At 39.8% G+C, this 16291-nt stretch overlaps 1 protein-coding gene across 1 annotated transcript in view; it reads right to left on the minus strand.

Moving 5' to 3' along the window:
• bcr (BCR activator of RhoGEF and GTPase) overlaps positions 1–16291 on the minus strand; it is a gene marked incomplete at its 5' end in the record, with an annotated part of 78425 nt that overhangs the window by 14642 nt on the left and 47492 nt on the right. The window contains 6 exons of the mRNA XM_079256247.1: positions 4959–5099; positions 5427–5479; positions 5613–5670; positions 9555–9662; positions 14584–14769; positions 15626–15730. Of these exons, the coding sequence (XP_079112373.1) occupies positions 4959–5099; positions 5427–5479; positions 5613–5670; positions 9555–9662; positions 14584–14769; positions 15626–15730 (651 nt within the window). The remainder of the gene's footprint in view (positions 1–4958; positions 5100–5426; positions 5480–5612; positions 5671–9554; positions 9663–14583; positions 14770–15625; positions 15731–16291) is intronic.

Below are 16291 nucleotides of genomic sequence, written 5' to 3' on the forward strand. Positions count from 1 at the left end.
ACGAAACTGAAAGGGAACTACAGCTCCATGAATGTCTATATTGAAGGTCATCAAGTTTTCAGCTCAGAAAGGTACATAGTGTTGCTTCACTGAGGAAAAATACTTTTTTAGACATCCAAAATGTTAACATCTCACCTCTACCCCACCTACAAAAGCATCCTTTCAGGTACCGCCAGGAAAGTAACAGCACTTAATCACACCGGGCCTCAAATGAAACTACAGTAAATGGTCACTAAAAATGACCTCGGGTGAATCATAATGCTCAACAACAGTTGTAGACTCTCCAACATCAATGGTTTCACAAGAACTTCAGGGAAATTTTCATCCCCATCAGAACCAAACAAACTCTTGACAAGTCTTGAAGAAACTAAGCTCAGCCCAGCTGACTAAACTTATGTTGATGAGCTACAAAATGTCTTTCACCATTTCAAGTTATCCAGATGAAAAATCAGTTTGTCTTTTTTTCCATCACTTGTTTTTTTTTTTTTTTTTCTCATCTCTTCTGAGCTTGCCAATAATCTGACTTAAAGATGTGCATTTTTGTTGGGGGTTGATTTCTGAGATCAGAAAAAGTGAGAGAGCCAATCCTGGTCCAACAGTCGGCATACGCAATGTAGAGAATTTACACTTGTGAAGTGACAAGTATTCATAGGTTTTCAGGAAAAGAACTCTCAGAATCATATGAGAGTGTTTTGCATGCCCTACAATGTGACCAGAGGAGACGTTTACCAATAAAAAATGACAAAACAATCACTTCTCCAGGGCTAGCACAGGATTTGCTCCTTCTTTGTTTCAATAAAAGAGAAAAAAGATCTTTGTTTTTGTATGATAGCTTTTTCGTTTTGTAGACCATACTAATACAGAAACAAGAGTGTACAGAACAACTTCTTTTCATATACATAACAATGATTGTAATTTCTTCATGTTGGGAAACCAGCACTGATATGCACAGGCAAACAATACAGTTTCCGCCATTAAACACCTTGTATTTATTAACACCAGTAGGCTGCAATTTCTTACAGTGGATCCACATACTGAATGCAGCAGCAGATTAGAAAGGATTTGGTTTCAGAAAGCACCTTAACTGCTAAACTACTAATGCAAAATCTACATGGAAAGTGAAGAAATTAATAATGGGGTATTATCATTTTTTTCTTGTGTAATTCAGGTTGATTGTTTTATGGTCGAATGCAGACAAATTCCAAGTAAGGCTTTGCCCTATGTAGGACGAAGCAGCTGGCTCAGCATGGAAGACTTTCATAATATTTATGAGCAAGTGAGAGAAACGTGGCTTTCTGTTTCTCATAACAGCTGACTGGCACATCATGAAAGAAACAGAAGACAGATTAAATATTGACCATCTCGCAGAAAGGCCTTGCTGACAGCTTGTGTCCAAGTAATGGCTTTAGTTTATTTTTAGAATATCTGCTTCACAGACTACCTCAGCACACTTGTATGTGTATATGTTGGTTTTGAATCTATGCATTGTCAGTGCATTATTACATGTTTTTGCACAGATTTTTTGGGATTGTGTAAATTGTGTATCTTTCTTCCAGCAACACTCACATCGGTGATGTATCTTTCCCAAAGGCAAACAAAGCAAAGCGAGGACATGAGCGCTGTCATTTGCATTTTAATTAAGCGGTTTCTGTTTGTGCCCTCCCCTTTGTGGAGCTTTGCCAGGGCCTCTGGGGGCCACCTGTGCTGCTCTGCTCCTGCATGCCTCCACTGACCATTCAGGCTTCTGTAGCCCAGCATGCTTCAGGTTAGATCACAAATAGGCACTAAGTACGGATTTACCTCATGTGATGTGGACTGATTCTTTTTTTTTTTCTCTCTCTATCACAAAGTAAATTTGGGAAATGATTACGAAACACTGAACTGAATTCAAATTCAAGCCCTGTCAGCAGTCTTCTTTATAAGAATTATCATCCTCCTTGGATTCAAGACATTGGCAGGGTGTCCGAGTGTCCACACTATTCCATACATAGTGCCCTCTCTAGTGGTCACGTCATTTTCAATGGGTGTCCGAATGTCTGGAGAGAAAAAAGTAGTACGCTCAAAATTCCCAACAATGTATCTTAAAGAGTAGTGAGCATCAATAGTCACTAGACAGGTCAGTATAGACCACAATGCATTGCGGGCAGGAGCTCAAAGTGGCGCAAGTGACACGAACGTCAAAGCAGGTTTTAGAAAAAAATAAACCTATAGATCATTTATTTTATATTCTCATTTGTTGAATAAATCTGCAACAAATAAAGAATAACATACATATATAAGAAAATAAAATGTTTCCACACAAGTTTGGATTGGACTTGGATTGATGCATGGTGGTTGCCGTGATGACAGCAGTAGTCACGTGATCTAGAACAAGGAGAAAACGGCCAGCTCAGTGTCCGAATTGCCAACAGAATGAGTTCCCTATGTCGTACAGCCTTGTGTAGTAAATAAAGGGTTAGGGACAAGTGTGGACTATCGGATACCATTTGTCTTCTCCTCATCTTCCAAATAATGGCATGAATGGTTGTTTCAGTGTTTCAGTCAATGTTGGAGCTCATTTGATAAAAAACAGACACAAACATACACACTCTTACAGTTATAACAAAACAAAAACAACAACAGCAAAAATATGGCGTCTGTCTTTGGTGAGGTAAAATATAATGAGTTCCATTGATTTCCAAGTGCTTCTTTCATGTATCCATAATAAATATTTGATGACTGGTGTGGAGGTCTGGACTAACTGAGATGGAAACTATGGCCTGCAGGGATAATAGAGGCAGTGTGTGTGTGTGTATGTATGTTCAGAGAGCATATGGAACAGAAAGCTGGGAAGTGTCAACGTGGAAAAGGTGTAGTAATGACCCCCCTGTGAGCAGGGGGAGGAGCTTTTTTGATTCACCTCCTCCCACCCACCATTTATGAATAATTAACTTGGAATCTGTCAGTCAGAGTGGACTGGTTGCTCATTACACGGCACTGTGGAAGGCAGTGTCACGTAAGCTATCAATCAAGATGCAGCCATTCATGCGCATTAAGTCATCTCCAGGGATGAGAGAGGCAGTAGGGTGGGTGGGGTGTCGGTTGGGGGGGGGAGGGGGGGGGGGGGGGGGGGTGCATGGTGGGGTTGGGCTATTGAAAGGGGGGAGTAGATGGAGGGATGTAGAGACACAGAGCAAACACACAGCATCACTCTCATCTAGGCAACCCTGGTATGACCATATAAGGACATGGGCTCTGCTTTAGGCTGCAGATTGGTGGCTCCTGAACACTCATCTGGCTGTGACTTCAAAGTCATTTGGAGGGTAGGTTTATGACATCATCGTTCACGGGAAAGGAAGTGATGAGAAATGGAAAAGCTTGTTTTTGAAAAAGTTGGGATGTTATGTGAAATATTAAAGATGAAGTAGAATAATTTGCAAGTAATGTTTTTTTTTTTTTTTTTTTTTTTTTTTTAAACTGAATGCTTTGAAAACAAAGAAATGGGGACAACAAAAGGCTGATATTGGGTGATGTTTAATAAAACATGTAGTGGAAAATTTCAAAACTAATTAGGTTAATCAGCAGCGGCAGGTCAAAGGGCATCCCAGAGAGTCTTTCAGAAGTAAAGATGGAGAGGGGGTTACTGCACTATTAAAGTCTGGATAAAGCAAATAGTAAAACATACATAAGCAAGACCCAGAAACAGTACTATTTTCTCTGGACTCAATAGTCAGATGGACTGAGGTGAAGTGGAATTAAAATGGAACATTTCTTTGGGAAATCACGAACACTGAGTCCTCCAGGCAAAGAGAAGGAAGACCTTTCTGCTCATTATCAGCATAAAGCTAAAAAGCCAGCAGCCATAATGATAATGAGATGCTCAAGAGCACAAAGCATGGCTTCCTTACACCTTTGTGAAGACACAGTTTATAACACACAACGGGGCTACAGATGAAGCAAGTCCGACTCACAATAGCGTGACTCTGTTGTCGAAATATCTGAATCCTGTTTGCAAGCCAGGCTTACAATCCACTGAAAACATTTGGTGTATTATGGAGAAGAACCAACAAAGGAGATTTAGACTGTTGAGCAGCTAAAACCCTCCGTTAAGCAAGACTTTCATAACAGCTTTAGCAGGTCTCCTTGTTTTTTTCAAAATGCGTAACAAATGAACACACAAAGACCTGAATGTACTTTTGGTTTTGTGTTTTTCAAATATTATGGGGAATCGGATCAAAGTCATGACTCGATGCAATAAGTTGGTTTCTATTATAGAATATGTATAAATTGGCTTGTGGTGCTATACAAATAAAGTTGAATATTTTTGCTACTTTTTAATAAAAGCTGTTAAAGAAATGAGTTTTCCTGTCTTCTGGAAGAGTGCATTGGAACCGACTTCATGCTCACATAAGGCAGCTTTTATTTTTTATACGACGAAATGACTTGATGCACATTCAGAGAAATGGAGTCAACTTTGTAAACTTAGACTGAAATTGCAAAAATGAAGATGTTCTGTGGAAGTGTGTTGTATATACATATGGGAAAAAAAAACAAAACAAAAAAACTCTGCTCTTCTAAACTGCGGCAGTTTCACACAAAGTATACTTTATTTTTGGTTGTTCTGAATTAAAAGTTTCTGTGAACAACTCTCAGCCCTGGAAGTTAGGCGAGACTATTAAGCGAGATAAATTTTATTAATTCTCAAAATAACTACCTCTCCTGCTGAATCACAACCACAAGCAGTGTAGCATACCGCCCCCTCCATCTGACCTGGTTTATTTACTGCAAACTGTCAATCAAATAAAAAACAATCCTGACTCAAATTTCTTTTTGTGGCTTTTCATTAAATTGCTTCGGATTAGCCATGCTGATGTCTGAAAATTCAGCCATTGTCTCAATCTTCCTCAATCTGACAGTTTCGGCATATCAAAGTTGTCTCTTTGGTCAGAAAGTGAATTTATAAAACTCTGAGCACACACCTCTCCCTTCTTCACCGTCATAGATTGGCGTCTGGATGTCGTCTCCTCGTTGATGCTGGACAGAAAGTTCTGGGAGATCCGCAAGGCGTCCTGGAGGAGGACGTGGTCCGGATGACCGGTGGGGGTGTGTTTGAGTAAGTCCTGACAACACACAAAGTAAAGTTGAGCTGCCAAAGTGAAAATGTTTATGTACACATACAATTATCCTATTCCATCCTCCCTGTGTCGATAATAGCCATCTGCTAAACAGACATGCACAGTGGCTTTTTGCCGTTTGACTCAAGTTTATTAAGTTTAGTTGGAGGCAATTGTCACAGTCTCATCACAGTAACGACATAAATAACTCCACAGGGAAATCTTGACATTAAGGCTTTGTAAAGTAATGTAGAAACTTTGATCAGGTTCAGAAAACACTGAGTGCAGCAGTGCAGGAAGATCTTTTCTGGACCTTCACTCTTTCTCACTTACATGTAACACCAATGTGCTGCGAGTCACTCTGTCCACTGGTTTATACAGCAAAGCTGCGGATGAAACATGACAGAAACGACACTGAATCCTTCATTTCACTGGATTAATATCATATGTGATATGTACACATTCAAATGCATGTGATATTTAAAGTAAACTAAGTGTAACATGACCGTCATGACTCACCTTCTAGAGAGTTCTTAGCTGTCTCCTTACAGTCTTTAGGGCTCCGCACCTTCAGGTTCTGATAAGAAAGAGCTCGGTTAAAAAAATTGTTTAAAGAGATGTTTAAAAACCAGCTCAGCATGGTTAGGCAACATGAAGTCATGGTGAGGTTATCATATTTGCCATCGCTCTGAGGTCACCCACTTTCAGATTAATTATGCCCTCCTCAGCAGGTTTGCTCCTCTCCATCATACTCAGATGGCTCAGTCATGCATCATTACTTAGACCCATTAACAACCCTTCATGATGAATTCCCCATCCGGCACATAGATACCAACCTCAATGCTGACTGGCAGGCCTCATAAAACATAGATGAAGACTTTTATATCAGGTAGTTTCACACGCTTGATAAAAAAAGGAGCTCCAGGGTTTGGCAACCAAACTGCGTGACATACACAGTAGGACATGATCTTCATTCCGGTTTCCAAAAGCTAATAAAAATACAGTTCATAGCTTTACTTTTCAACATTTATAATGAATATGAAGCAGTTCAAAAATGTTATGAATGCAGCTGCCGATTAAACACATAAATCCCATTTAAAGCTTAACCAGGTTGTTTTTATTATAACAGATTTTCTAAACTACACTTGCAGTCGGACCATGAATGCTTTTACATGGTTTGCCCAGCATTAAAATAAATGAAGCAGTTGTAAATGTGGGAAACAGATGCACGTTGATAACAAGCCTGTATGCGATGAAGGTGAGGGCTGAGGGTGAGATGAAGCAAAATAATAATAGCCGCATGGGTTCACACACTAAATTGCTTCTGGGTGTATTTGTATAGAAATATTCAGCACAACGTTTTAATTTAAAGGCATGAAAATGGCTGCGTGGGTGAATAATGAGAGTGTGTTTTGCAGTACAGCAGATCAGGAACGAAACTGCAAAGCACTTGTAACTTTTCCTGACTTTTCAACACCTCTGAGAAACAGTTTTTTTTCGGATTAACACATGAAAAATCACTCTGCAGAGAGATTGTCCTCTGTGTTGGTGATGAGTCAGCACATGACTATTGTAATAAAAATGACATCAGTGTGTAAAGCTGGAAGCACATCATCAATTAGCTATCAGGCTCCTCTCTGATGGAACCAGCTCCCACCGTGGGTTCGGGAGGCAGACTCCCTCCACACCTTCAAGATCGAGCTGAAAACCTCCCTTTTCCATGATTCTTATAGTTAGAATATGAGCATCTCCTGAGTTGGAGTCTGCATGTATGGGACCCAACTATCCAGGTTATGCTCTTTGCTCTTATAGTTATCGGTAGTCTACCCAACCTTTACTCATGTAGCAATGGGGATGTTACCTGATGCACTGAGAAGTACCTGTAATGTATAAATATATGCCAATATTGCCGTCTCTAATTTATTTCTCCTTTTTTCCGCAGGTCTTCCTGATTAAGTGCAATTGTACATCTTGTTCTGTCTTTCCTGTCGTCTCCACCCCAACCAGTTGAGGCAGATGGCTGCCCTCCCTGAGCCTTTCTGCTGAAGGTTTTCTTCCTGTTAAAGGGGAGTTTTTTCCTTCCCACTGTTGCCGCATGCATGCTCGGGATGGGGGATCAGATCGAAGTCATGACTTGATGCAATCAGTTGGTTTCTAATATAGGATATGTATGAATTGGCTCGAAATGATGTGTATGTTGATTCATGCATTTAAAGTGCCCTGTGACAACATTGTTGTGAAGTGGCGCTATACAAATAAAGTTGAATTGAATTGAATCTGCCAAATTTTTTCTTTTGTCCTGTTTCCTTAAATATCTAAGGATGGCTAATCTATTTCTTTCATATTTTATGATTAGATACACAACCCTTACTGGGCTCCTCTGTGCTCAGTAACATATAACTAGTTGTATGCGTGATGATAAAGATGAGGGTTGGAAATGGGTGTTATGTGTGTGTACATTTGAGTGTGTGAAAAGGTGGTGCTGATGGATTATTATTTATAGAGGTTTAATAATGTGTAAAAAAAAAAAGCACTTAGTGTTACTTTTTATTGTTGGAAAAGTGCTTTATAAATAAAGTTTGATTTGATTTGAATTCTGTGCAAAAGTTTTGATCTAACCCTCATTTCTACAGGGAAATAATAAAGGGTTCAGCTATTTATTAGAACACGTGCAAACACAAGTAGAAATACAATTTGCACAAGTCTAATGAGCTTAACTTTTACTATTTTCTATAATCATCTTTATTTCAAGCCTTCCTTCCATATTTTTTCAGTAATAGTTCTCCAAAGTACTAAACGGACTATCCAAAGGTCTTTGTTGGATTTTGGCTTCTTCTTGTTCCATTCTCTGGCCAATAATGTTGAGGTCAAGACCTTGAAGAGGATTCACCACTCTATATGATCTGCTAGTAATCTTCAGTCCAGTTTTTTGGTCATTTGGCATACCTCAGCCTTTTTTCCCTTTTTTCTTCCCAAAAAAAAAAAAAAAAGAATTTTCAACAGCTACCAACCAATGGAAACCATTTCTAATTAGGCTTCAGTGAACAGCGGTTGAATCAATTGATCCAGATGTATCTCTCCAAATCCTGTTTAGGGTCCGTCAGATGTGTTGCAGCAGGGAAACTGCCAACACTTGCAGAAATGTGGCTGTCTAGGACCGGAGCTGGCCACCCCTGTTTTCAGGACTCAGAGCATATCATGCCAAGGTGTGCAAGTGTTTCGCTAGTAGATCTTTAAAAATACATTTGTTGGCTATTTATGCTTATTGTCTGTGTCCACTTTTAATTTTTGCTTTAATTCAATCAAATAAATTGAATTAGGATGTGTGTGAAACTGTACCCTTTCCTAAACTAGCATATCAGATATTGGTTTTCTTTGCAAAGAAAGAAATAGATGCAACACTTGTTTACCCTTCAATTTAGGTCCCTTTGTTAAGCACAGGTCTGACAATGGCTATGGTTACATGATGTTTTTTAATTTGGAATTAATAATTCCGAATTACATAATTCGGAATTAACATATTCTCCTACAAGTTTACATAAAAATAATTATTCCGAATGAACAATTACATGAAAAACGTCCTCACTTAATTCCTCTTAAGAAATTAAGTGAAGAAGCATAAGTAGATTAAGTGAGTAGCTACCGCGGCAGGTTGGAAAGGGTTCTGTTTGGACAGAGGGTGCATGTGATGTATGATGTCTACCGAAAATAAACAAAGTTGGCTCCCTGCTTCTCGTCTTTTCAGTGGTAACTTGTAAAAACTACATAATAAGGACCAGTTTTGTCACTATATTTATTCTAATTTTGAAGTACCAGCTCAACACGAGCATATTACTTAACTTTTTTTCAGCAACTGAGAAGGAGAAGGAAAATAGACCTACGAACACGGGTGGCAAAACAACCGAGAGGGTTTTGGCTGTAGACTGGATAATGAGGCAGGGCTGGATATTGGATGGGGCTAGATGTCCAACCCCGCCCCCTCGACATTTTGATTGGATTAAAGCTAACCTGACCCTAACCCTAGCCATGCTCATTTAACATCCAACTCCACCCAATATCCAGGCCCTCCCCATTATCCAGGCTGCAGCCGGGGATTATGAAACAACCCTTGTCACCGGGACAGGACAAGGTAAAGAGCATGCGCAGAACGACCGGAATTAACTTAGAGCGGAATTAAGGTTTACATGACAGAGCAATTAAATAGTTCGGGATCAAAATGCAAATAAACCAGTCACTAACAAATTTAAGTAAGTAGCTGGTTTAGTCGCAAGCCACTTAAAATTTGCACCAGGAATGAAGTGTTTACATGGTCATTTTTCATCAGTTTAAAGCGGAATTTACTTTTTTTCAGGATTAAACAGGATTTAAAACTCCCATGTAAACGTAGTAAGTGAGAGAGAAACCACCAAATAACAATCAAAGCGTATTAGTAAAAGCAGAACTCCTCCGTCTTTGTCTTACCTCTGAGATTTCAGCAAACTGTGTGTTGGCCTGGCAGCATTTCTCTGCTGTTTCTATCGCCAGCTCATAGTTATCCAGGAATGCTCGGTAAACTCCCAGCTGGCTAGCCTGGTGGAGAACAAGAAAAATCAAATGGATTAGAAGGTCTATAGTTTAATGTTGACATGTAGTGCATATCAGAGTTCATTTCAGTCTAGCAACAGTAATGTAAATGAACTTTAAACAAAAAATACACACTTCTATTACAAAAGTGCCAATATGTAACAGCAAGATGTAAAATCCTCATATATATATATATATATATATATATATATATATATATATATATATATATATATATATATATATATATATATATATATATACCTAAGACAAGCGATTGTATTAGCATCTGAGAAAACGTGCATCACTTGCAAACAATCGAATGAAACAAACAGCAAATGAAAAAGATGGATAACAACAATGTTTAACTACGGTGGCCCTTGCAGCTCATTGTCATAGCAACTAGCAAGACCTGCACTGTTTTGGGCTGAGTAATTAATGACTAGTGTAACACAGGCTATGAAAGCACTTTAAGGAAGCTAGATGGCTGAACAAAACTCCAGTAAACGCTGCTTGCCAGCACTGTGATCCATCTCAGCGGCGAACAAAAGGACAATCAATTCTCCTGAACAAAAGCTGCCGGAGGAAAGAGTACAGTGGAGCAGCAGAGATGGGTTCTGTGGGAATATCAGAGAGCCACACACACACACACACACTTATAAAAAATATATATAATATCTAGTAATCATCTAATTTTTTTATTTGAAAAAATCTCATCATGTTGCCACATGTCAGCATGGATTTTAAAGAGCCAGTCAGGCTTATCATCAGATATATGATCTCATTCATACTTCTGGACATCATCTGTATCAGTTCCAACCAGAAACGAGGAGTCCAATTAGATAGACTGTTAGAAAAAAAATTTTTTTTTCCACAACTTTATCTGAAAGAATAACAGAAACAGAGTGCACCCAGTCTGTCACTAAACAAAGTCTTCAAAATATCATCCCTAACAGAAACGATGGCAAGATGATTCAAGAACCAAATCATGACAAATCATGTTCATTGTTTAAGATTTGCAAAGAGTGAACAATCCCAGTCAAAACTTGATAAAAACCTAGAATATACTGCATGTGTTGTCTGTGTTATTCGCCCTCTAGTTGCATTGCAACATTTCTCTGCAACACGGAAATCGATAATAATAATAATACAAGAGCTTTGCTGACGTTTCATGCAACCCCCCCCCCCTCTTCAGCTGGTCAGGGAAACTCACTGCTGCTCTGAGGCTGTCAGACATCTTTTTTGTGCTGCAACATTATCAGTTGTGTTTCTGTTTTTATCGTAAGAAAATTAAATGTGAGGCATGAGCGCAGATAATACCGACAATCAGGTAGAGAAAAGTCATATGTGAAGGCGGCACAGGGAAGAGAGAGTCATGCTGGTTGCATGAGATAGGGAGTGAACTAAAAGAACAACCGTTGTAACCACAAAGAGCTCTGATACAAATAAATGTACCTTTTTTTTCCCTCCAAATTGCTTCACTGCACTCCTGTTCTAAAGTGTAAATGAACCACTGAGAAAGCCTGCAGAAAGGAGACTCATGGCCACATTTTGTATAAATTCTGTCCGCTGCACTTTTTTTTATTTTTGGGCTCTTCTTTTAATTTGGTGGCTTGAAACATCCATCACACACGCGCACACTGTCCTACCACGCTTTGAGAGCAGAGACTTTGCCCTTTCTTCCTTATACATCAGCAGGCTAATTTGCTGAATCCTCTTGGGGTCTTCACACCTTGGAGTGGATGGTGACACTATGCTGCTATAGCGTACGAGTGCCGTGCTCTATATGCTCCCAGAGAGGTCACAGCGACGCACCGGTAGATTAATAGTGCTGCTTTAACAGTAAAACCCGTAGGGCACACACTTTGGACTTAGCCAAAACACACTAATTTCACTTAGAGTTTAAAATGTTATTCTTAACCACTGCGACATCTTTAAGTCTGTTCAACCTTTTTCACTTCTGTTTTTTTTTCTGTAGGCATGACCACATGCTCTTTGCTTTCACGTGGTGTGGGACAACAAATTCTAGCAGGAATGTATAGTCACAAGTTTTCTAAACATTGTTAGCACTTATTTTGTTATCGATGGTATTTACAATGCATTCATGTGTGACTCGCTTTGTGCAAGCAAAAGCTATACACAGTTTTAACAGCACACCCAACAAAAGGACTGAAATCAGTCCTGAACTGTAGAATTTCAGGCATTAAACTGCCCCAAAAATGATGCGTTGTGCACATATATTTGACTCTAGAAGGAGGAGTGGAAAAAAAAAAGGAGGAAAGTGTGAAGTAATGCTGCTTTCCTAATCCTGCAATCCCGTGTCCTGCCCTGGGCCACACAATCTGCACCACAGCGGAGGCCATTCAGAGCGTGACAGTTTGACTGCGGAGGGAACTGAGCCCACATGTCTGCCGGCAACATCCACAGATTGACTCGGAACGGCACAGCAGCTTACCAAGCGGCGGCTACGATACACCGTCATGGCAGAAAACGGCTTCCATTGACAAAAATAAAAGTGCTTCGATTTTCTCAGCTCAGGATTTGCACTGTGTGAGAGTAGGTGTGTAATCCAAAGCAGAAAACAACATTATGCAAACAGGTTTATAACAAACTAGTTATTATATAAAAAATAAAAAAAATGGCTGAATCCAGCCAGGGTTGTAAGGATGCTCAACAGCCTCAAGATCATTTCTTGAAAACAGATGAAGTACTGTTCGGTTTATAGTTATCCTGACAGAAAGACTTCATTAACAGCTAAACGAAGCAGGTAGCATGCTAGACGCTCTGTGAGACTATATAGTGCCACTTTGAGGTTGATGCCAACACCAGCCTGCATGATGCATTATGGGGATGCTGATTTATTTTTGGGGCTCCATCTATGAAGAACACGCTCAAAGGCAGTTTCTCTGTTAGCCTGTCTGCTTTTCCAGTTCAAAACCCTCCCTTTTCTTCCATGTAAGAAGCCGGCGTTTAGGAGCAGAATCACAACCCTATTTTCAGTCTTCAGACGCTTTTCTCTGACAGTCACACTCACAACCTGTCACCGACGCTTTGCCTCTTTCTCTGTTCTCCGCTTCTCACCATCCACATGCGCTGATGTTTCATGATTCCTAAGCCCTTGCAGATTTCGGAGTCATGGTGAGACAGCTCTATCAGAGTTGCAGCAGTCTAAATCTACTTGCCATGTCGGCTTCCATCCTCTCTCAGACATCCCTACCCCCACAAATGCTGACGGGCTGTGAGCATCACCTCCTCTATTCCCATCTAATCTCCTCCTCATTTAAATAGAGTGGGTATAATGTAGCATTTTTTACCCGCACTTCTTTATTCTCCTTTTTGTAGGCTTAGCTTCTTCTCCCCCTGACTTGTTTAACTGCTTTTTGGAGAGAAAGAGGGAATGAGGTAGAAACCATTTTGAGTGTGAGCACATGTAGGTGTGTGTGTGTGTGTGTACAGTAAAAACACTTTTGTGAACACATCAAGGAGGAAGAGTGACAAACACAGTGACTGCAGACTCCAGATTGTCGAGGTTGATAAAGAAGTCCAAAGGCAGTAAAAAAAAAAAAAAAAAAAAAAAAAAAAAAGCAGTCTTTATCTTTCTGACATAATGGTTGAACTAGCATAAATATTCAGACTGGCACCAGTCTAAAGAAATATTTATCTCATTTTCCAGTTCAAGATTCTATGTTGGAAAAATTCTTCCTCCTTTTCTTGATGCCCCATTTTACCAGATATTAACTTAATTCAATCTTGCTTTTTACATACTCAGGGCCCACAAATGGACACTGTGTAGATCTTTTACAATTTACAGACCAAATAGGCAGCATTATTCCTTAACTCCTCTTCGAGTCAACAATAATTCTACTTTTAATATAATTCATAACTACTGTCATCAGAAACAAATCATTTCATCTTTTCTTCGGGCTGATTTTGGGCCATTTTTGTTGGATGCAAACAAAAGGAAGGGATAAAACATGGAGCGGTCAAACTGTCTATTAATTTGATTATTACCAAAATTTGATCCAAATTGGATTTTCACATGCACCTACTTGACAGCAAAAGATATATAATAAATCCTAATTTCTTATCTGCAGCCCAAGGGGGAAACTCATGAGATAAACTAATAAGAATGTGTGTGTATGTGTGTTTCTGTGAGAGAAAGAGGCTCCTATTTATAGCAGCTTCTTCGAGACACAAAGCACACAGTGCTGCCATGGCCTCAGCTGCCTGAGGCAGAAAGGGGGCATTGTGAAGAAGGCCTGCACCTCCCTCTATATGTGTGTGTGTGTGTTAGTGTGCACGTGCATGTACATGCATGTGTGTGTTCAAGCATAAGTGAGTCTAAGAAGGAGAGAAGCAAAGGGCCACACCAGTAGGAGAGGAGCGGGATTTCTGAGAGAATTAACAAATGATTCATTGTGAGTTAATTGACCCACTGTGAAAATGATTAAATAGAACCAGTGTACTGTACGTTTTGGCCCCAACATCCTTCGCAGAAACCGCTGTGGGGTGGGAAGAGAACAGAAATAGAAAGAAAGGGAAGGTGCAGATTTGATTTGTCTAATTTTAAAATGACAAAGAGGACCATCACCACAAATCTACTTTATATCAGTTTATCCAATTTAGTTGAGGGATTTATGTCTCTGAAAGCCTTCTAACTAAAGAAACGACATTACTCTGAATAATACCGCTCCAGCTCTGTTTGTTTGCTTTGGGTGCGCATCCATAAACCATAATGTTGTAGTTAAACCTTGATTGTCCTCTGAAGCACTGTCAACCTTTTCTGGTGTCCCGCGCTGTCACTTTAATTAGGGGTAATGTCAGCCTGTTACACCCAGGGACGTAGCTGCTGTCATGAGCGCACACATCCTAAAAGTGCAAACAGTTAGATCCAATTTTGGTTGTCCATGTAGGTAAAAAGCCTTACGAGTTTCTGGAAGAGGTCTCCGACTCTCTGGTGGTGGCTCCACTGCTGGACACGGGGAAAAAGGCCGTCGTAGAAATCCTTATGGATCTCGTAGAGCTCAGGCACTTTGAAGAAAATAGTTTCGATCTGGGCCACGGTGAGCACCGGCTGTGATGTTGTAGCAGCAGCTTTCAGAGGCTTCATGGGCTGAAAGGAACAAATAAAACCAGTCACAGGTGTTCAGATGCTTCACTGCTCATCCTAGTTCATTAAAAATACGTCCAAATGATTTTACACAGATACATCACATGGTACAACAAATGTTTAAATGACTCATTTTAGTTTATTATCGTACCAAGATAGTAGCAGCTGGATATAATGTTGAAAGGGGGTTAACTGCTGAACTAGCCATCTTTAACAGGTAAAAGGGAATAACTTCGATTCATGAAAAGAAATCATTTGAAACAGGGCCGAAAACTGATGAACAGCACCAAATGAATGATGAGAATTACAGGAAAGACAGAATATCATATCCGGCTTTACCATATTTTTCTAAAAAGTAGGCAACTGCATGTGTGGTGTGCACCATGAATGTGAGGTGACCTGCAGAAAGGTACTTTGCTGGCATAGTTTCGGTATCCTTGTATTTCCCTGAGAGGGATGGGTTATCATCTTTAACTAGGTGGAGTCAGCTGTTAAAAACAACACTGTTTTCATCCACTGGATTCGACATTCCCGACATTTTAAATAAATCTGGCAGATCTATGAATTACTGCCTTTGCAGACAGAGCTGAACTCCACTGAACAAGACTGACTGAAGTCACTAAAATCATTATTTTGCTCTGCTTTTTTATTTTTATGGTTTTCCATTACTTTCATTATCACGTGTAAAAAAATAGACAGTAGAAAATTACGCCCCTTTATTGCGTTACCACAATTTACTCTTACTTTTCAGATGCATCTGCAAATGCGAATATAAAAGCAATAGCTTTACATTGAATTTGGGAATCAGATAACACTGGTCATTATGGATATATAGTGTGCAATGTAGGAGTTTTCTCACCAGCAGCAAAGCCTCCAGGTGACTGAGGTATGTTTCCTCTGTCGACAAGATCCCAGACAGGACCCACTTCCTCATCTCCAAACCTTTTTCTGGGTCACATTCAGTCTGTGGAAGACACATTGAGCTTCAGTAATCCAGTAACATAGCTCCACAATAGACATTTCAGTGCGCTTTAACCTCAGAGTCTACATGGGGTTCATCTGGTCTAAATTTATTATTTTCTTCTGTTTTCATGCTGAAGTGAACATGAGCTATTTTGTGAGTCATAAAAAAGGTTTCATTTTTATCAGATGGCCAAATAGAAAACGTATAATTCTGAAACTGAGGGTTCTTTGTTAAAAGCTAAACACAAAACACTTGAAGGGTTTCTCTATGTAACAAATGCACGTTAAAATCATCTCTGGTAACTTTCCCATTCCCCACGGCTAAGGCAAAGCCCACTGAGGAGCACAGACAACAGAGAGAAGAAAATAAAGAGAGAAAACTCCTCGGGCTCTGTTGTTTAACCACAAATTTAGAAATGAATCAAACAGGCAGGGTCTCCCATGGCAGAAAAATGGAGTTGGGGTATAAATATGTGCATGCATGATAGACATACACACACCAGCCCAAGCTGGGATGTGGAAACATTCGGTGCTGGAGGTTTTGAGGAGGGAAAAAAGACAG

This window comes from Telmatherina bonti, assembly GCF_933228915.1.
Source record: "Telmatherina bonti genome assembly, chromosome: 17".
Lineage (NCBI taxonomy): Eukaryota > Metazoa > Chordata > Actinopteri > Atheriniformes > Telmatherinidae > Telmatherina > Telmatherina bonti.